The sequence below is a fragment of the Colossoma macropomum genome, unplaced genomic scaffold, assembly GCF_904425465.1.
Source record: "Colossoma macropomum unplaced genomic scaffold, Colossoma_macropomum, whole genome shotgun sequence".
NCBI lineage: Eukaryota > Metazoa > Chordata > Actinopteri > Characiformes > Serrasalmidae > Colossoma > Colossoma macropomum.
The window spans coordinates 41,820,522-41,843,906 of NW_023494788.1; the positions used below are offsets into that span (position 1 = coordinate 41,820,522).

Here is a 23,385-nt window from a genome sequence, read left to right on the forward strand (position 1 = left end):
GGTAAATTACCTTCTAGAATTTGTCAAACTCAGAGCTCCCTCAGTTATAGTAGCCCAGTTTGTGTCAACATCACAGTAATGTAACAACAAAATGAAGTGATAGAAAACACCAACTCTATTTTTTTTTCTCTTTTTTTGACCTGAAGACAGGGCTAACAGCTAAACGGAGCTTGATTTGACAGATTTCTTTAATCCTCAAGTTCATGAAAAGAACACTGAAATCAAAATTAAATATCTTTAAAGTACCTTTTGCAAGGAAATGCGTTTTCTGTCTTGTTGGGCAGCGTTTGGTGAGTTGAATGAACCTGCTTTACTAGCCTTATGCTAGTCTATATGGCACTAAGACACACAACGTGTTATTACTTTTTGGAAGTGTGGCACCTGACGCATAATGCTGACATAAACATCCACGCAATGATGTTTCAATCCAGGCTATCTGGGATAATTTTGAGGAAATAACACAGATTGTTTATCCCTTTTGAATCATCCAGTCAAATCACGCACTATTCACATCACCGGACCTCCTCTGGAAAACTAATCCAGCTTGAATCTTTGTTCAGTATTCAGTGTGAACACTTTTTACCTTTATTACAGCTTCCGTTCTTTTCTGAATTGCTTTCAGTGTATCAAAGAAATCTGCAGGGATGTTTTTCCACACCTCCAAAGTTCAGTCTTAGAAGCTGGTTGCGCTCACAATCAAAGTAATCTCAGTAATAATCTCAATTACAAATTTAGATTCATCAGTTAACCGAATCATACTTCACATTGCAGATGTCCAGTTCTGGTGTTCTAGTGCAGATGTTCTCTTTTGTCTGTTTCCTATTCACTCGGGAACCTCCTCTAGCATTTGACAAACCTAGAAGACATTCCCGAGTGGCTGTTCTCCTCACTACACATTCTCTGGGTCTGGAGTGAAACACTTTCCTCTCTAGCCCAACCTGTGTAAGAGAGTAATAGGGGAGTATTAGAGCTTGAGTTCGTAAGGGCTGGAAGCTGTTTGTTTGGCTGTATCGGGGAAGTGAATGTGTAACTGCGTGTGGCTGGGTAAATGAAATTAAATGAAGAACAATGTCTGAATTTTTTGATGTAACCCAAAGTCGTTCGACAAACCCGTGGGCATGCGCATACCACAGTTTGAGAACCACTGTTCTATGGCATCGCTGAAAGAACCCTTTATAGCACCTTTTTTAAGGATGTTTGACAAAAGCTAGAAAAAGAATACATTTAAAACCACAAATAAATATATTTTATAGTGTACAAAAATAGCTTTTATTCAGTTTCAATTACATTTCTTTTTTTTGTCAAACAAAAATGCCTGTGTGTGTCTGTTTGGGTGCAAATGGTACAAGAAAAAGAAAAAGAAGTGCAAGAAAAAGATGTACAAACATAAGCTAAAGTGTCAAATAAATACAGCTGAATGATTATAAAGGCAGTAAGATGTTTAATATGTAGCTTCTATTGAGATTGCATTATATTCCTGTGTTTGTGTGCATGTGTCTCCGTGCTACTAAAGTTGTCCATGACGTTCACAGTGTTTGGGGCACACGTAAGCTCCCCTCTGCTCGTCTCGTGCCCTCCTCCTCTCTCCGTGGGGTTTCTCCTGGTCGTTGTTGCAGCGGTGCACCAGCACGGGGTCCTTCCCGCCTGGAGCTTTCTTCATGAGGAGCCTCTGCAGCAGCTGCTTATCTGAGCGCTCTTTCTGAAAGTCATCTTCATACACCTTCAGCTGGGGGGCATTGAACAAAGACCCTGTTAGCTACCCAGTGGATTCTTAACAATTCAAGAGCAAGCTGATGTTCTTCTCTTAGAAAACTGTTTGGTTCTATGCAATAAACACCCACCATCCACTTCACATTACCTGCCTTCTACTCCCACCCACTGGCCAAACTGTGCATAGCAACATATGGGCTGCAGTCAGTAACTGCACACCTACAAAGTGTAGCTACACTAAAATAAGTAATGTAAGGAATTTACATGATTTAAATATGTACATAATTTCCAATTAAGTAAAATGTATTACATTAACCCAATTATTGGCAAGTAGTTTTCATCAAGTTACATATGATGAAGTGACCATAAAGGGGTCAGTAACGGAAATTGCAAAGAAGTGGATGGTAATTGTCAATCTATCTATCGCTGCTGTCAGACAAAAGCTTATCTCTAATAATAATTAAAATATTGAAGCATTTATTAGTCAAACCAAGCATTGGATAATAACTGCAATTAATACTGGGTTAAATGGTTAAACAAAAACACTGACATATGTAAAATCACTACTAATTGTGTTAACGTTACTTGATTTATTATTATTTGTGTTTTTGAGCAAATAAATGTTTACTAATTTTCTCAAAAGCTTAAAATTTTGGACAGTACTATATATCATTGCAGTCAGATTGAAACCTTGTTTATCTACTTTTGTCATTTTTCATTTTTTTATATAATTTGAAACAGCAGCTGTCCTTCATGGCAATTTAGCCAACAAAAATGGTCCAAAATCACCTGGAAGAAAATCTCATTACATTAACTTACATTGAAGTTAAACCTGTTTTCTCCTTCTGTAAAGTTACAATTTTGGTGATTCGAGGTCAGTGGTCACTTTATAAGGTCCACTTACTTTACAGGTCCACTATATACACTACATAAGTGCACAGGTACATAATGTAGCCCTTCTGTTGTCAGCCATCCTCTACTCCATTCATCACTGGTCAGTTTCTGACCACACAGTGATTACTTGGGTGATGGATAATTCTCAACAGAGCCATAACAGGGACAAGGTGGTGTTTGTGGTGGTGGTACAAGTGTATCAGGGAAGTGTAGCTGGGATTTTCACTGATTAAGAATAGTCAATCACCCAGAAATGTCCAGCAGGAGCAACTCTGTGGTCACAAACTGTCCACTAATGAAGGGCTAGAAGATATGCAACATAAACTTGATGGGCTACAGTGTCCAACTGTACACAAGCAAGGTGGATCTACACAGTAGGGCTTCTGATAAAGTTTTCCAACTACAGCAGCAGATACTATCCAAGAGTCAATATCTCTAAATCACCTGCTCTTGCAACAGCGCCATCTGCTGGCGCATCTCTCCCTCTCGCCGCCGTAGCCTCTTGTTCTCCTGGAGCATGCGTTCATGGTCCTTGTGTTCTGTCTTGTAGTCAGCCTCATAGATTTTAGTCTGGAAGTAAGAAAGAAATGGCAATGGTTTCATTTTTTAGGCTAGTAGAGCCCTCACACAAGTCCTGCTCTCACTCTGACACACATCATTCACCTTATCATGACGAGGAGTTGGAACAGTGTGTGGGAGCCCAGGAGAAGACAAAAGACACAACGCAATTCTGAAAGCATTGAGGTGGACGCTGTATAGTCCACAGCTTCTATTGACCTACACTGATCTGGATCCCAGCCAGATTACAGTTTTCATTTATTTTCAGTATTCACTGTGTCCACTCTTTGCCTTAATCACAGCTTCCATTCTTTTTGGGAGACCTACTTTCAGTTTTTCACAGGAAACCTCCAAAGTTCAGTGATCGAAGTTGGTTGCATTTTTTTGCTTCTCACGATCCAAATAATCCCAAACACATTCAGTAATGTTGAGGTTTGGGGTCTCTGGTGTGGACAATCCTGCAGCTTTGTTTGGTTTTCAAATGCTTTTCTTTTTTGTCTATTTCTTTTCTCAGTGAGGTTCTTCTTGACAGAACATCCTTTCAGACCCACAGCGCTCAGTCGTCTTCTCACAGTGGAAGGATGGACAGAAACACCTGTGGATGTTTTCAGATCTGAAGTAAGAGTGGAGCTTGTTTTTGTCTCAGAGATGAAATCTTTAAGTGCTGTTTATCTGATGGGGGCACTTTTGGTGGTCTAATAGGTCTCGTGTGGTTGTTATGAGTCCCATTTTCTCCAGTCCAGTTTTGGAAAAAAAGGATTTTTTTTCACTCATTTTCTTTGACTTTCACATTCCTTATGCAAGTATATCTAATCTAAATCTAATCTAACATCTAATCTCAGAAACGCCTGAAAAATGAACATCCTGTACTAAATGGTTGTTTTACCTGGAAATAAAATACATGAAAGGTGGTTTCTTTTGCACAACATTGCATCTGAAACATAAGTATGAAATATTATATGTTGTTATTATAGTAAATATTGCAGTTCATAAAAAAGGAACCCATGGATATGAGTACAGGGACAAAGTATGAAAAAGACTGGCTGCCAATCAATGACGCTGTTCCTATTATTATCCCTGTTTTATTATCTAATAACTTCTTGTTCTTCACAAAAAATTGAAATATCAAAAGAAAGACCTTTCAGGGTGTAATTTATAATACTCTAGTATGTAAGTTATAATTGAAAAAATTATTAATACATATTAATATGACAAGTGCTTCCAAACTTTTGAATGGTACTGTAGGTTCTAGATGTACAAATCAGATCATCTCAAAATGTCCACTTGGTGGTGCTGTCTGTCCACTCAGCCACGAGCCGAGTGTTTGCAGGGTACGGATGGCTTTAAGATGAGAGAACAGCCACTTATCCTTGACACAATTCCATCTGTTTCTTATCACTGAAGCGTGACCCAGGGTGAAATGTCCTGAGCAGCTTGACCCACAGACTTAATGCTACTCACTCACCTGACACCTCAAGGCCTCCAGCTGCTCTTTTAGGTCCTGCACCTCTTTGAAGGCATTGGTCTGGCCGCTGTGGTTTTCGGGGACCTCTCGGCCGGACCTGTTCCTCTGGCGGGACTCTGAAGGTGGGGCTGTGGAGGTGGGGAGCCCCGGGGTGGACACTAAGCCTGTGGGGGGCTTAGAGCTTCGCTCCAGGTGATGAGTCTCTGGAGGTGTGATAACTGCTGATGTATTCTGGAATGGAAAGATAATGGACAGGTGTGGAAATAATGATTATAATTGGAATAGATAAGAAAAAAAGAAGATGAAATAAAAAGAAAGGGAAAATGATGAGTCACACATCATGACATGCTATAGCTGAGATTTGACTTTGGCTGAAACCAGCAGCATATCAGTGTGTGGTACTACAGTACGTAGCTTAAGGACACAAATGTACATGCTTGGGGTGTGACAGAAAGGAAATTTTATTGAATTATCATGGGTATGCTCGTAGTTATAGTTAAAGTCTGCTAAATTGTTGGTTTACTGTTTAAACATCATTGTATAACACTGACATCATCATGCCATAAACATTACATGGCAGATGTCAAATGCTGTGATGAGTTGTCATGACAGATTATGTCCAGTACTGTGAGTGTGACATTACCATTTCAGTTAATGTGTCATAATGTTTGATGTCATGATGGCTAATTACAGTACACTTAGCAAAAATTAGCATGTGACATACACTGTCATGACCAGCGGTGGGTAGAGTACCCTCAATACCAAAGTAAAAGCATTGATACTTGGGTAAAATAATGACTGCAGCAAAAGTAAAAGGACCCTGCCAAAAAACAACTTGAGTAGAAGCACAAAAGTATCAGATCAAAAACTAAGTAGTGAGTAACTTGTAGAACTGTAGGGGACCTTCTAAGTACAACCCCAATTCCAAAAAGTTGGGATGCAGTGTAAAATGTAAATAAATGCCATCAATTTCAAAATTAGTTAATGTTTTTCATGAAATGGTCAAATGTCTCACTTTTAACATCTGATACGTGTTCTATGTTCTATTGTGAATAAAATATGGGATGTATGAGATTTGCAGATCATTGCATTCAGTTTTTATTTACATTTATTTGCATTTTACAGAGTGTCACAACTTTTTGGGAATTGGGGTTGTAAATCCAGAATCTATCAGCATAGGAACTGAAGATTGTTAGGCTCTATTCTTCTATTCTCTATTCCTCTATTCTTTTCTTTTGGGATTCATTTTGGTCTGAAATAAAATGGTAAAGTTCCAAAAAGGAACTTGGAACCTTACCATTTTATTATTATTATTATTATTATTATTATTATTATTATTATTATTAATTAATATTATTATTATTATTAGTAGTAGTAGTAGTACAAAGTAGATTCCTTTACTCACTAATATACTTGATTAGAAGTAAAAGTATTATGATTTGAAAATTCTCAGTAGTACAAACCCATCAATATTTCACTTAAGTGCTTGTACTTTATTAAATGAAACTAGCCCTGTGATCCTGACATCAAATATTTTGGGATATGTCATGACGATGAAATGACATTACTGAACAAAATCAAACCCATAACAACTCACAACAGCATATGACGTCTGCTATGAAGTAACATATTACCAAATGTTACCACAGCCAAAATAATTATGCAGGAATTATGTGATAGACTTCTTGTCTAACCTCACATATTTTTTAGGACCCTGTTTACAAGTCAGGCCTGTAGCACAATCCTGTTATTTAAATTTTCTATTAATATTAGCCCATTTCACCATGAGCTGCACTACAGTTCCCAGCATGCATTGTGTGTGAGTAAGTCAATGTTTAGTGCAGAAATGCTTAACTAGCTTCATATAAAGCCTGTATTTATCCAAATTACAATACTACAACAATAATGATTTCTATTAGCACTCCTATGGGGTTTGCAGTATTATATTAGCACTAAGCTTAATGTGGTGATGTAGCAGCTGCAGATGTGCTTTTGGAGTTGGTAACAGGGACATTTGGAGCATTCATTCATTTACTTTGCAAATTGCCGTTTCACAGAATCATCTAATAATGATTGGAACTTCAATCTTGTCAGGTTTTGTTCATATTGTAACTGAAAGAAGGGCAGTGCTAATGTGAATTACACTGTGGTTGTTCTGTTGGTTTGCTATAGCCATTAGGTAGTGGTACACATCAACATTTAAACATTCTGACCTGTAAGTATCTAGACAGCTCATTTCATTAATTTCCTTGCTGGGAAGAGGTTCTCAAATATGATGCTACATGGGGTTTCATTTTTAGCCCCCCCACCCTTGCAATATTATGACTGATCATCAGTGTCATACATGCTTTCAGAATGATTAAAATAAGAAATGGCATGAATATGATTGGGTTGTGTACATGTGTATGAATTATAGTCATAATCTAAAGACTTATTATTCAGTGACTAATATAAATAGTTACTACTATTAAACTAATACGTTTGTTATGTAGGGTTTAAAACTGGTTCCATCCATAGTTCACATATGGACATAAACAAACTATGCCTGTTACCTGTGTCCCCAAAGCCCAGTCTTTCAGCGTGTCAGTGCGGTGTAGGCGGCTCTCCAGGAGGCGGATGTACTCCTGAAGATGCTGATTCTTCTTTAGCTCCTGCATCAAGGTGTGTTCATAATACTCACTTTTATTCTGCACAAACACACAAACAGAAAGCAGCACATCCATTAGTACAGCTGGATACAGGCAAATAAATAGCACTTTATACTCCCTATAGACACGTCCATCTTTCTGGAGTACAGTTAGAGACTGTAGCTCATCTGCTAATGCACAGTTTGTGTTCCACTAGCTCTTCATCAGTGGTCAATTTCTAAGCACAGGAGTGGTTTTGCCTGGATATTTATGGTCTGTGGACTATACACATGTACCAGCACCACATACACTAGCATGTTGCCACCATGTCATCAGTGGGACTCCGAGCCTTCTATGCCTTTAGAGGAGGCCTAAAGATTTCTATCATCTTTAGTTCCTCTTTATTCAATAGGATCATCATGTCTGTTGTATTTAAACCATGTTGTTGTTTGGAAAAAAAGGGGTTAATATCTTGAAATGACCAATGGAAAATTACGCAATCTGATATTTTTCATCCATGGTATTTAGGTAGATACAGCCAAGCAAGCTTACCCATTGGTTAGACCTTCAGGAGTTGAACTGGAGGCCTAACATTTCAGATTAACCGTATACCAACATACCAACATAATTAGGGACTGATATTGGAGTTGACCAGTCATGTTTTGATTTCCAATGGAAGGAATTTCTTGAGAAAAGCATCACTTGAGGGAAACAATGTTTGTTAGATTAGCGCTATTATGTTCCTAGAATCCCCTACACTGTTAGAAATAAAGGTTCTGTGCAGGTGCCTTTTTTGTTCATCAAGGTACAAACAGTGTAAATGTTCCCTCAAAGCTCCAACAGTGGTTTTAAGGTCTGATTGTGAACCTTAAATACGTTTTTCCAGGTGAAAAGTTCGTATTTGTACCTTTTCATAACCGAATGTTTTAAAACAGAACAGTAAAATAAAAGCCTGGAGACGAGACGGGGTGTGTGGAGTCAGTACAGCTTAGAACATATCATTTCAGTGGATTATGGTTCAGTTATGTTCCCTGACTAAAGGGACAGAGATGAACCCTTGAGGGTTCCACCCCAGTGACAAGAGGGGAACTGCCCCAGTGACTGATTAGCACCTTTATTTCTGAGAGTGTAGGGACGCCAACAGGAAAGAACATTGGAGCAGAGGTGCTTTTTTTATTTTAGAAGGTTTTTAGAAATCTGCATTTCACAGTGTGACTGCTGTGTTAAGAATGGTCCACCACTCAAATAGTATCTGGTCAGCTGTGGTCCTGTGGTCAGTACTGACTCATGATGAATGTCGTTGAGGATGTCTAACAAACTGAACATGATCGATGCTGGGTTACAGTGTGTAATTGTACACCTATGTAGTGAACTTGTAAGGTAAATGGACCTTATGAAACAGGCAGTGAGTGGAAGTACAAGGTGGATGAATCTAATAAAGTGGACGGTGAGTGTAGAGGTGGCTTGCAGAAGCCTGGGCACTGGAGCTCTTCCGAGTAGCTGATGCTTTCCATTCCATTACATAAAAAACAAGTCACAAAGGCAGCCAACCAAATCGCGCAACATGTACTGAAGGGAGCTCAGTGTTCAGGCCCTGCACAACGCCTGATTTCACTAATGGCTCTCTTCTGTAACAAAGCAGGATACCTAATTACTGAAATCAAGTGCTGCTGTGAATGGCTGGAACAAATACCTGCAGACACTTCAACTGTTGGAGCAACTGAAATACCCTCGATCTACTGATTGCACATCACAATCCCTGTCGCTCTGCCAAGACCCATAATACTTGGCCAGAACCTTTATAATAATTCACGTTTTATCACCCAAGTAAATTTAATAAGCCTGAGCACTGGGTCAACAACTTGTGAAACAAAACAAATCACTTTAGCTGCCCTCTAAACGAGTATGCAAAGGCAGCCAACCAGTGACCATGTGGTCCTATTTACATAGCGATCGAGCGTGGACAAGCTAGCTAAAGTATGGCCGCATGTCAAAAAAAGGCCTGAAACATCAGAACACAGCCTCATAACCACAAACCATTTTATACATGGACCATTCTACTGAATAAGACTGCAGTCCTATAGTCAAAAAAATATAATAAAATAAATAAATGAACACTATTCAGTAATCAGACCTTAGATAGTTGATCTTATTAAACCCAAGGCATTAACTGAGACAGTAATAAGCTAAATCTAAACAAACATTCTCTATAGGGTCTTTTCTATTGGGAGGTGTTTGTCCCAAACCCTAGCCCCTAAATTTAAACTTGTGAAAATAATACTTACATTTTTTAAAAGATCTTTTTGATGTCTTTTAAAGTGAAATTGAAATGTTTAGATTTACCATGAACTTAATTTTTAAATGGAAAAAACTTCATGGCTGCATGGTGAGCAGTAAGATCGCCTTGTTTTGTAGTAAATGTGTCCCAAAGTCTGCAAATCAGTGTGGAACCTTGAGAACTGTCACTACCGAAACACAGTTTTAGTGAAAATTATTATGATTTTATGTGTGTACAACTGTTCACAGCTGTGTTTGCTGTGCCATGTACTGACTAGCATTTTTGAGTTGTTCTCAAAGTTGTCAAAAAACAGTCACTACCGAAACCTTACCAAACGCTTCGGTAGTGATTGTTTCAGTCGTGACAATTTATGACAACTTTGAGAACAGCTGTTGTGATTGTCACAAAAAGGCTTGTTCAGTCATGTGTTTTTATGACAAACATATTTTACGTATAGCAAAACGATTTAAATCTAAAATTTAAGTTAATTACAAATTTGAAATGAGTTTTCAATTCGATTTTGAGCCAATTCAGTAAAAAGCCTCTATACAGCCTCTAATCAGTACACTATTGTACCAGACTGGTGTTTCCCAGGCCTGGTTCTGGAGTCCCACTGTCCCACTGTCCCGCAGGCTTTAGTGTTTTCCCTGCTTAAACACAGCCACTTCAGCTCAGGAAGGCTTTGTTAATTAGCTGATTACTTAGGCCAGCTGTGTTAGAGCAGGGAAAACACAACAATATGCAGGGCAGTGGGCACAGGCAAAGTCTGAGTGGAGGCCAGGGGTGCCCTGCGTCTTCTGCCAGCTGGAATTGCTTTATTGTGTTAAAATTAACACAACTGAAAGGAAAAACATGTTAAAATGTTCCTTTTTAAAGGCTGGTAGTATGGTGTGATGAGGCAGAAAATAACCTGGTGTAATTGAAGTTAAAACATCAGTTACAGATGGAGCTGTTGCCTTTTGTAAAGTCCAAAGTGTCTTTAAATCCAGTGTTTTTATGACCTAATTTCGGCTGATTCAGTGTTTATGCTGTTGTAGGTATTACAATAGACAATCATTTAGCTATATTTCCCTGTATTCAGTAGAAGAACAGAAAATCGTTGAATTGAAGCTTCCTTATAAAAGAAGCCAATGGGCAGTTAATGAAAGATCTTCTCAGTTGTTTCTATTATAAGTGTGTTTTGATTCAAAGGGTGTTCTCTTCCTTTTTATGCACCACACATGATTGATCATATGCTACACTGAACAGGCTGAAAAAAACCCACTGAAATATTCCTTTAAATGTTTGTTTACATCAGTAGGGTCAGTACATTTCAGTAGGGTCAGTACAAGGCCTGACAATTTCTGTGAAAATACATGTTTGTAATTTTTAGTTCATTTTCATTTAATAGGATCTTCATTTTTGTCGTATTTAAATGTAAGTGTTGTAGTAATACTCTTATTTTATTGTTGATTGGCTGGAAACAAAAGGGTCCATTTCTTGAAATGCTTGATGGTAAATTATCTTATGAGGGTATATTTTCTCTGTGCTAGCTAGTTAGAGTCAGTGGTATGCAAAAGATTAGGCGCCCCAGACAAATTACAGTTTTGTTGATTATCTAAGTGAAAATAAATGAATACACAACAATTTATCTTCTACGATTAAAACTAAATTAAAACAACAACAATTAATCTTCTACAATTCTGCACATTTTAATACACAATTATTGTTTATTTGCTGTATTTAAAATATCATTGTGCATAAATTGGAAGAAAATTGCCTTGTAATGTGTTATTTCCACTTAGAAAATCAACAAAATGTCATTTGTCATTTGACCAGCGATGTTCAACTTGTCTGTATAGCTCAACCATTGTTTGGGACGTCAGGAGCTGCACTGATGGCCTAATGTGTCAGATTAGCCACTAACATAATTAGGAAGTGACAGTGGAATGTTTTGATTTTCAGTGGGTGGGCCCAAACTTGTGAGAATTAACTTCTCTGTAGGTCTTCTGGAAGTTCTTGATAAATCACAGAGTACAATGCATTTTTGTCAGTTTCCAGAAATGGAACAGGAACAGCTCTATGCCAGGACTCTTTACTGAACGAGTCACTGTAAAACTGCTACAAGCTGAGTGCTAACAAGCTGCTGGAATCCCATAAGAGCACTAGCAGAAATGAACATTATCACAGAGGTTTCTTTTACATTTATGACCTGAACAGAATGCCTGGCTACCTGCTACTGGACAGCCTTTACTTTTGGCCTAAGACAACCAGCTTACTAATAAATCCTGATTTGTGAAATAGCCACCAGGGCTGAGAACCGCCACACAGTGGACACTACGGTGTGTGCTGCAGTACCTGTTCATGCTCCACTTTGAGCAGGAGTCTGTTGTTTAGTTGCTTGAGGGCTGTGCTTTCCTGCTCCAGAGCAGCCACGCGCTGCTGTAGGCCCGCGCTGGTGCTGCGGTAGATGTGGTCCCAGTCCTCATTTAGTTTCATCAGCTGTGACACGCACAGACACATAAAAACACACACAGACACACTGCAGTGAGACGCTGGATCCAGGGGAGTGAGTGCAGCAATCTCATTCATACCCCCCCACACCCAAAGCCTTTTCCACAGCTCCTCAGGCTTCTTGTATTCATCCTGGTGTCATAAAGTGAAAGCAGGATGGGAGGCAGGAGACAGTACATCAAAAAAGGCTAATTTTATCACAGCCGAAAGCCCTTGGTAGCCTTTGGAGGCACATGGGGGATTCATCGCTGCACATACTCAGCGTTTCAGCATTTCGCATTAGTTTGCAGACGATGCTTTTAACATCTGAATTAAGAGAAGCTGTCCTTTTGGCACTTTTTAGTCTACAAGTTCCCAGGATCCAATTTGTGACCCTTTCTTCACATTGCATAGCAAATGTTGACTTCTGTTTTGCAAAATGTACAACATATGTAGTTTTAGATACTTTACAATGACTGTCAAATGATTAAAATAATTAATATTGGTGCACTTCATTCATTAACAAATTTATGGCATTGTAGGAGTTGGAAATAACTCATTTTATCAAGAGAGCAATCACTATTTAAAAGGTGTTTCTGTCCATCTTTACATCATTACAGTAAGAAGATAACGCTACAGGTCTGAAAAAAATGCCAAGAAAATAGACAAAAATAGAAGAAAATTTGCAAATCAAACAAAGGAGGTTTTTTCAGAACAATAGACTGACCATCCCAAGTCCAGATCTCAATCTCATTGACTGAGTTTGGACTTACTTGGGCTGTAAACAAAAAATGCAACCAACTTGAGACTGAACTTTGGGGATATGGAAAAATATCCCTGCAGATTTGAAAAACTGAAAGCAAATCTCCACACCCCGCAAAAAAAACACTTATTTTTTACACTTCTATTTTTCTGTACCAATTTGAACACATGGACTGTCCTTTAGGAAACACACCACATGAGAAGTTTAGACTTTTTCAGCTAATTAAGACACACAGATATCTAATCTTCATTTGAACAATGTTTGTAGATCAAAACTTATGACACCTAAACGATTCCCTTTTACATCAAATATACAGAAACACAATGCCCTTATGTGGAAAAAGTAAGTACACCCCTATGTATATATCATGTATTCAAATGTGTCAAATTGAATTCAGGGGCACCAAATTAGGTGCTAATGATTAGAACACCATTAGATAATATCTTGGAGGACTATGTCTTATTTAAGCCTCAGATATCGAGTTGGATTTGTTCATCGTTATTGTAGTTTGGGGTATCATTATGCCTAGATCAAAAGAGCTCTCTGAGAAGGTTGTAGATGCCTATAAGTCTGGGAAGAGGTTTGAGAAATGTTTGTAAAATATCAGAAATCAATACAGACACTGTCTGGAAGACCATCTAGAGAAGATTTGAAACCACTGCCAACATGTCCAGGACAAATTTAAGGGCAAATGGTAAAATGTTAAAAAAGAAATCTTTAAGAACTCTAAAATTTTATCACATGATCTACAGGGAGCTCTTGCCTCTGTGAATGTCGGTCTATGTATCTACCATTAGAAAAAAACTGCACAAATTGGATCTATGTGGGAGGTTTGCGCGGAGGAAGCCTTTGCTGTTGAAAAAGAACTTCAGGGCAACACTAACATTTGCTAATAATTATCTAGGCAAGGACCAGGACTTCCTGGAACAGTGTACTACAGGCAGTAAGAAAGAGTTGTTCGGCAACAATACCAAAAGCCATGTTTGGCAAAAACCAAATACTTACGAGACTTATTAGAAGAACGTCATACACTGTTAGAAATAAAGGTTCTGTTCAGGTACATTTTTCGTTTATCAAGGTACAAACAGTGTAAATGTTCCCTCAAAGGTACAACAGTGGTTTTAAGGTCTGATTGTGAACCTTAAATAAGTTTTTCCAGGTTTTAAAACAGAACAGTAAAATAAAAGCCTGGAGACGAGACGGGGTGTGTGGAGTCAGTACAGCTTAGAACATATCATTCAGTGGATTATGGTTCAGTTATGTTCCCTGACTAAAGGTACTGAGATGAACCCTTGAGGGTCCCACCCCAGTGACAAGAGGGGAACTGCCCCAGTGACAGTTTAGTACCTTTATTTCTGAGAGTGCGCCAACTGTAAATTTGCAGGAAATGTTATGGTTAGAGTCTGCTTTGCCTCTGGCTAACTTACAATCATAAAATTGACTATGAATTCTCATTTATACCAGTGAGAGCTTGAGGAGTATTGTAAGGCCATCTTCCAAAAAAGTTAAAGCTGAAGAAGTAGACCTTCCAACAGGATAATGATACCAAACATACAAGTAAATACTAAGGGAGGGCTGAAAGGAAACTGTGGAAGGACCTAGTGAAACCCCAAATAATTCCGCATAAAGGAGTGGGCAAAAATGTCTCCCAGTAGATGTCTGAAACTGATAGATAGTTATAGGAAACACCTACATGAAGCTGTTTTTGTCAAAAGGGACAGTACCAGATACTAAAGCCAGGGATGTACTTACTTTTTCAACAGAAAAAGACATCATTTTATTTCTAAATATATATTATATATTAAAGCAATAGAACATGAGAGGGAGTGTGTTATCACGAATAATGTTGTTAACGATTCCTTCAGCCAAATAATATTTCTTTAACAAGCATAATACACACACACACACACACACACACTATATATATATATATATACATATATATATATATATATATATATATATATATATATATATATATATACACACACACTGTTTCAAATCTATCTGTCTATATGTGTAAAAATATATGCAGGAACCATGAAGAGGGCATTATTTGGGTGGGGGATCAGACACAGCAGTGCTGCTGGAGTTTTTAAACACCTCAGTGTCGCTGCTGGACTGAGAATAGTCCACCAACCAAAAATATCCAGACAACAGCGTCCTCTGGGCAGCGTCCTGTGACCACTGATGAAGGACTAGAAGATGACCAACACAAACTGTGCAGCAGCAGATGAGCTATCGTCTCTGACTTTACATCTACAAGGTGGACAAAGAAGGTAGTTGTGGATGGTTTAAAAACTCCAGCAGTGCTGCTGTGTCTGATCCACTCGTACCAAAACACACTAACATGCCACCGTTACGTCGGTGTTACTGCAGTGCTGAGAATGACACACCACCCAAATATACCTGCTTTGTGGGGGTCCTGATCTTTGAAAACCAGGGTGAAAGGAGGCTACAGTCTGTAATAATACAACTACAAAGTGCTCCTATACGGTAAGTGAAGCTGACAAAATGGACAAAGGGTGTAGAAACGAGGTAGGAGTACACAGTGAAGTGACCGGTTGGTGTGTGTATAGTGGGAAGTGAAATATTTAGGTGGTAGGAGCTGAGTGAAGCCTGCACTGACCTCCTTGTTGAGTCTTCGGAGCTCTGTGTTTTTGTTGAGAAGCTGAAGCTTCTCCTCGTCTGCAGAGGTGACAGACATGCTCTCTGTGATGAGGGTCAGCTGCTCCTCCCCCGACAGGAGCCTCTCACCCTGGGCCAAATCCTCCACCTGTCTACAACACACGCACACATGCATGATTACAATTACAATTATCCTCGCCTTCATGATAGTTATTCCAGGAAAAACCACTTCACTGGTTTTATTATGAAAAAAAGGATCCACTCTTCTGTTGTAGAGCACTCCTTTCACGGAACATTTTCAGGGTTGAGCTTTCTTAGAAGAAGTAAAACTTGCAAAACTTGACCAGGCATTTGGAAAAGCACCACATTTCCTGACTTCACTTTAACTACAGAAACTATGATGGATAAAATGTCACAAGTGAAAGCAACCTTTAACATCTTCTCAAATTAAGGTGTGAATGTATGTCATCATGAAATGAGCACAAAGAAAAGCTGAACTCCAAAACAGAAGCAAGTAGTAGCCCAATATAGAGCTAAACTCCAAATGCTTGAAAAATCTAAAAGTAATACAAGTACGGTGATGAAGAACATGTTCTCCATTACTCTCCAGATGTAAATCATTTTCTTTTCATTAATGAGGTCATTTCTCACCCCTGGACAGTTCTCATGCTCTTGTGTCATTTCTGGAACTCTCTTACATACAGTATGACTAAGCTTTCCAATTTGTGTCCTGTGTGCAGAGACAGTGAAAGAACTGACAGCTTCCTCTGAGCGCTGCTGCAGGATGATGTCGTACCAAGTTGTTCAAAAATCAGAGGACAATAAACAGAAAGAGGAACTGGGTTCCGCCCTGTGGTCCCCGGAGATTAAACAGTCTGTCATGCACCACTTCGGCCACCACCTCACAAAGAGATTACAGCCTGGACTTTTTGTTTTTGCCCAAGCAAGTTTCCAGAGATGGAAAGGAACAAATTACAAGTACTCTTTTTACAGTAAACTATGGTACTTTTACAGCGTTTTTGAGTTTAATGCAATCATAATGATTTTCCCCCAAAAAAACTTTTATTACAGCTCATCTTCAAACCCAAAAAAGCACCTAGCTGACAGTTTAATGAATGTTAGATACATGTGGTAGCACTTCATTTAAAGGACATATATTAGGGGTTTATTGAGGTTTTGTTCTTTGCTCAGATTTAGACACTTAAGCTTTATTCATTATGACATATTAGTGCATAATTGAAATTCTGTTCTGAAAATGACTAATAACTGCACTATTAGATGTAATTCTGCACAATAAACACTTTGTTAAGGCTTTATGATATGTTATAAAATGTTGCCATCTAGACTGTGCTAAAATTTCATTTTAAATGGACCAATAGAAATGGTCTGAAATTACTTGGAAATATATCTTCTTCCATTCAAATTTAACACATTTTTTCCTTTTCCTTTAAAGTGACCTTTTTGGAGACAAAAGGTTTCGTCCCAACAGCGTTAATATTTTGAAATACTACTTTTATATGACGATTTGCCTAAAAGGCCTTGACAAAGAGTTTATTGTGCATTGTTACAACTAATAATGCAGTTATTACTGATTTTCACATAACAGCCCTCCAATTATGTACTAATAAAGATAATAGTCAAAGCTCTTTTTATATTAGGTCTAAAGCTGCTGCTTATCTCTTTTCTCCAAGTGAGTGTTAGCTAGCTAATTTACTAATGTAAGCTAATGTTTAAGTTAGGCTAAAGCAATAAGCCACGAGAAGTTACTGTGACTTTATTATGGGGAAAGGTTTTCTTAGGCACCATGTGGGGCACCTAGTACCGCCTCTCTGTGATAAACTCGCAGTAACACAAGGCCTCGAGTGGTTTTTATAAAACGATGGACAACAAAAGATATAATAAAAAACACAATTTTCAGAAAATAATTTGTTATTATTAGTAATATTTGACATAAACATTTATTTAGCCAAAAACTGTAGTTCTTTACAGTGTGGTTCTATCGTTCTTTGTCAAGCAACCATGAACCGCTAAACGAGGAGAAGAACTTTCAGTCTCCCATCACTGTATATTGCAGTCATTTTTTTGTCATATAGTAATGAACATATCATAAATAGAAATGATAAATGGGGCTCATTCCCAAATGGCTCCCTGTTCCCTACATATTGCACAATGTAGGAATTTAAATTTAAATACAGGCTCCTGCAGCTCCGCAGTCCAAAATACAGCTAAAAATAGTCATTTGGGATTCAGACACATCCGCACTCGACAAATATTAGCATTATTTGGCTGCAGAAGCTAGAATTTCTAAGCTTACATAGCTAGCAAGCGATTTAGGGAGTACGGTTTGGGATTCAGTCTGGGTTTCATGCGAGTTCTGACTGAAACACAAACATATGAAGCATGTAAGACATTCAAGTGAGTAAGTACTTTAATTCAAGCCTGTGATATTAATGATGGAGTTATTTAGCCTGTTAGCTGTCTTGTAGCCTGTTAGCTAGTTGACCAGCCCACTTCTAGTTCAGAAAATAAGTTGCCAGCCCCTCAGTTTAAACAAAAAATGAGTTGTTACTCATCTGTACACTCAGTTGTCCATATGAGCAGCAAGAGTGTCAAAGATTATTCCATTAACAGCATCAGGGTTTTTCGTGCCGTGGTGCAGTGATACAGAGTTCAGTTGCTGTGAAGCGGTCATGTGTGTGTATATTCACAGCTTTGAATGCAGCTCAGATTTAAGGACCAAAACTATTCGTTGTACAGTAATGAGTTGGCCTAGATCAACAGTGTATCTACTGAAACCTTGAAATCTGAACCACCCATTAAGTTGGAGCTCCTGAATGGTGATGTTAGCTGACATAACAGAATTGGCAATTGCTGTTCTCTTCCAAGCATGTTGAGCTGTCTAACTTTTGCTTTTAGTTTTGAAAAAATGTGATGATCCTCCGCGTGTCTCAAAAGGAAGCATGGGCTAGTCTTTACCTTCCATTTACATTTATGGCATTTATCAGACGCTCTTATCCAGAGTGACTTACAATCTGATCATTTTACACAGGTAGGTGAAGGTAGTGTTAGGAGTCTTGCCCAAGGACTTTTAATGGTAGGGTGCTGCTCAGGTGGGGGACTGAACCCCAGCCTACACCGTAGAAGGCAGAGGTGTTACTCACTACACTATACCAACTACACCTCCCTGCTTGGGGAGCATCCTGTGATAAAGGAATATCTAGATAATGGGTAGAGTTGAACATGACTAAATCGGGAATTAAATTTGGTTAAAATCCAAGTGATTTTCTTCATGAATATGTTGACGACTGTATTTAGGTGAAGGATCACTACAACGTTAGCTGTATTCTAACCTAAGTAAACCTGCAGCTCGCTCTCTCTCTCTCTCTCTCACACACACACACACATCATGAGAAGTTTAATATCCAGTTCAGTGATGCTGTCATTCAACAGCCTACAGACAAAAAGTCATGTGCTGCTGTTGTCATTCTGTCTTTGGCTGTGAGCGTCTGAGGCCGATCACGGAGTTAACTGGACGACTAATTTAAAGCATCTTTTGATATGTTGAATATTTGGTCTCAGTCATCATAGAACAGCAGCTCCTCAGCTAACAAATGTCGAAAAAAGCACGTTATGCATTAATCATAAATTCTGGCCTGCAAAATTTTCACCGTAATGAGCCATTCATTCATTTTTGACTCTCTGCTGCTGGTGACAGTGTGGAAATATTGTACTTTGGCAAAGCTCAATGACTGAAGTCACAATGAATGATTTCACTGCAGCTCTGACTAAATATGGAAGTAAATAGTTTTAGTACTTCTGCAGTACAGATGCACCCATCCCCCTCAGAAACACATACATGAAATCACTATCTTTATTCTTTATCTGTATGATGAGGGTTTACCTCTTTAAACATCAGCCAAATATGAACCTCAGTGGCAGCTTGCTTTTTTTCATGAAGTCACTAAAGATCGCTGTATCTTTATAATGTATTTATAAAATTATTTATTATTTATTGTCTGTGTGTGTGTGTGTGTGTGTGTGTGTGTGTGTGTGCTGGAGCAATAAAATTTCAATACTTTGCCAAAGTCAGAGCCCACACTACAATTATTTAATTTCCAGTCATAATGGCCATTAAGTTATTCATTCATCAATGAATGAACTAAATATAATACCAGTTTTTTAATGTTTAGTGTGTCCACTCTGCCTTTATTACAGCTACTACAGTCCTCTTCGGGGAACTTGATTTCAATATTTCAAAGAGTTCTGCAGAGATATTTTTCTTCTGAAGTTCTTAAAAGTTTGGTTGCATTGTCTACTTTTCACAATCCAAATAATCCCAAACACATTTAGTGATGTTGAGGTCTGGACACTGGGGTGGTCAGTCCATTGTTCTCAGAACAGCAGCAGCTTCTTTGGCTAATTTGCAAATTTGTAAATGGTAGTTAAAAGTCCCCTTTTCTCTTTAGCTGTGCACTTATTTTCCTTTGAGTTTAAGTAAGTAGATTATATCTAATCTCTTCAGAAATACTTCATGAAAAATGATTAATTTGTACTTAATGGCAATTTTGACTGGAAAAAATAAATGAATGCACTGTGCTGTACATATTCATATTCATACATATATGTGTAAGTACATATATGGGTACATTTATGTATGCATATACACATACACATACACATATACATATACATATACATGTAAAAGTCTATAAAATAAACAGACTTGTCTAAGCCTAATGATAACCTCAAACTCAGGAACCAAAAAAGGGTCATGTTAAACACACTGGTGTTATAAAGTAGAAACCGCGTTAAGTTTCATTGTATTTCATTGCAAATTAGGAAGTTAATCAACTTACATATACATGTTCTATTGTGAATATTCACAGCAGATATGTTGTCGCATAAACACTGACAATTTAAACAGTTGAAAATAAAGTAACACTTTCTAAATGCATTTGCACTACTTGCATATACAATTAATTTACAGTTTTAGGTGTTTGTGCTGGTTACATTAAAGGACATTGAGTCTATTTGTGGTGTAATTATTCAAATGGATATTCTAAAGAATTTTCAAAGCCTAACCCTAATCTGTCAGCTATTTTATTTTATTTTTTAAATGTATAGATTGCGACATTATAGACCATTTTGACCTGTATTGTAAGGTGTCTGTATGTCTCTGCTTTTTGAAGGTCAGGACTGAAAATGTACACACACACACACACACACACACACACACACACACACAGAGCGGAGGGGATTTCTTAGTTAGGTGGGTGCTGATGCCCGCAGACCCTCATCGCAAGGGATAGAAGCTCATCATCACAACTCCTCCACACTCTTAAAAAAGACGGTTCTTCAAGGGTTCTTTGTAAAGAGAATGGTTCCATATTGAATGCCCACTCAAAGAATCATTGCTTGCTTAAATATTTTTTTGCATGGTGAAATGGTTCTTCAGATTGATGGAGAATGTGTTGTGTATGGTTCTATATATAACCTTTGTAAAAATGGTTCTATTTAGCACCAATCTTGTAACTATAGAAGAACACTTTTTGGTGCTAAATAGAACCATTTCAACAAGTTCTTTGCCGAACCATATACAACACATTCTCCATCAAACTGAAGAACATTTCACCATGCAAAGAGCATGAAGTGGTTCTTTAAATGTTTATGGTTCTACACAGAGCCATTGTCTTTTGCTAAAGAACCCTTGAAGAACCAACTTTTGAAAGAGTGTACTCTAAAGACAGAACAAATGAATTCTAATCACTTAACATACGGTCCCTGTCTTATCCGACTAATGCTGTCCCCACTGAGTGGGATCAATAGGGTGATTAGCAAGCTACAAACAGAGGCAGATAAGGAGGTAAAAAAGAGAAAATGGACAATAAACACTATAATAAATTCAGTAAATACAGGTAAGGCTAGACTGAGCCTGTCAAGTAGTCAGACCTTTTATGTAATAGTTTGTAAAGGGCTAAAATATGACCCTCAGTTCAGAAAGTTTGCAGTCTTTTGGATGCTTCTGGACATCAAAGTGTCACATTTTGAAACTGCGGACTAAAAATTTACTGTCATTCAGGCTGAAAGTAGGGTGGAATAAAGTAACTCTGACTCATGAACTTCAGAGCTAAGAGAGGTTATCAAAATAATCTATCGCCCAATATTTTATACTGCACTTCCCCTCTTTGGAGTTTGAAGAGTTATTAGGTAGACAGCACCGCGCTGCTGAGGAGAAAGAAGATGATAGAACTCCGTCAAAAAGGCCATCAATTCTAAGGTTTCTGCTCCCACTTAAAATTCCTTTACTTCTGTAGGTGTTTGTGCTGGTTACTCTGGAGGACATTGACTCTAGGTGTGGTGTAATTATTCAAAAGGACGAGAGCTCAGGGTCATTTTTGAAGTCTTTGTTACTAACACATTCACACAGACGCACTGGCAGTACAGTTTCACTATATTTCATTGTAAAGTCTGAACAATGTGGTGTGACAGTGTTTTAAAATCTTATTGAGCCCACAGATACATATGTTATATTATGAAAAATGTCATTGTGTCAACCTTGACAATTCAAAACAGCTATTACAAAATAAAGTGACATTTTCTCAAATTTACGCTGATTACATAATACATAATACATAATACGCTAATAATTCCTTTACACTTTACATGTTTTTGCTGGTTACTCCAGAGGACACTCAGTCTAGTGTATAATTTAATTAATTAATTAGTGTATAATTTAATTAATGAAAATTAGCCAGGGACCACCTAGGCCCAAAGTTTTATTACAAATTTCTATAACCTAGGAATAAATCAACGACTTTGCATTGGACTTCCTGTAGTTACTGAATAATAAGCCTTAATATGTAATAAGTCTGGTATTTTTATGGTTAATGTGTCATTGCATAAACTCAAGAACAACTGCCACTAATACAGTAAAATGTTCTAAATACAGTTGTACTAATTACTTATAGAAACTTTACACTTTCTGGTGTTTGTGCTGGTCACTCCAAAGGACATTGGGTTTCTATCTGAACACACTGGCGGTAATGGTTGTAAAACGTCACATTGCACATTTTGCATAATGTGGTGTAACCCAGTGTTTTAAGAGTTTAATCAACTTAAATGTACATTGTATTTGGCATATTGTAGATCTTAAAATAGCGTCCTGGCATTTGTATCACACCTCATAGAGTATATAGACTATACAAGTGCATTAAATAAGGTTTCAGAGCAAACCATAAGCCATAAAGCTGCAAAACTCTACTTACCCCGAGTCAATTGAAGTCCTCTGTCCATTTGCGTCCTCAGGGAGAGAATGCTGTTTGGTTGAAGATTCCTCTTCTGACAGAGAAGATAACGAGCTCCCATCCATGGTCCGCTCTCTTACTCTGATTTATTCTGCCAATTAAAACTTGTGTCCACACAAGCGAGTATCCAAACGATGTCACCAGACGCGAGTCAAACAAATAAACAAAAAGCAGAATTTAAATCCACTCTATATCTAAGCAGGAAGTCCAAAAATAAGCCTCTTACGCTCTAATGCAAAACACCACAAAATAGGAAGTAGCGTGAAAAGCAGCGTTTGGCAGCGCTCAGGGTCTCAGCCTTTACTGCCGCGTTATGTAACAAGGTAATCTACCACAAGCTGCTGTGGGAAAAGCCAGTGTTCTAGCAATGACTTTGTTTCTATTGATCTGTAATCCACAGTGAGGGTTTCATGCTGTTGATGTGACTGACAGTGTTTTGTTGTTATGGTTATTAAAGCGAGAGAATAAGGAAGTGTGACGTTAAACGTCAGGGGAATTTCCTCCTCACTACCACGTGCTTTCTGTGGGGTTTCTGTCTGTAGAGCCTGATCTCTCCAGCAAAACCACAAGCCTCTCGCTCTCAGAATGCGAGCTGGTGGACGTCACTGTGTTTTAACCCCTGGCCTATTTTCAAACACTAGAATGGAAAACTTTCATGGTGAATCTACACTCCTTGTCACTTGGTC

The 23,385-nt window shown here is 38.1% G+C and overlaps 1 protein-coding gene across 1 annotated transcript; it reads right to left on the minus strand.

The window, feature by feature from the left end:
* Positions 1-1,001: 1,001 nt before the first annotated feature.
* Positions 1,002-23,157, minus strand: si:ch211-153b23.7. The gene is made up of 7 exons (XM_036569395.1): positions 22,661-23,157; positions 15,397-15,547; positions 11,870-12,013; positions 7,180-7,314; positions 4,628-4,858; positions 3,049-3,174; positions 1,002-1,726 (listed from the first exon to the last, which is right to left on the minus strand). Exons 1-7 carry the CDS (start codon positions 22,762-22,764, stop codon positions 1,508-1,510), a joined length of 1,110 nt encoding a protein of 369 aa, XP_036425288.1. The 5' UTR covers positions 22,765-23,157; the 3' UTR covers positions 1,002-1,507.
* Positions 23,158-23,385: the final 228 nt, after the last annotated feature.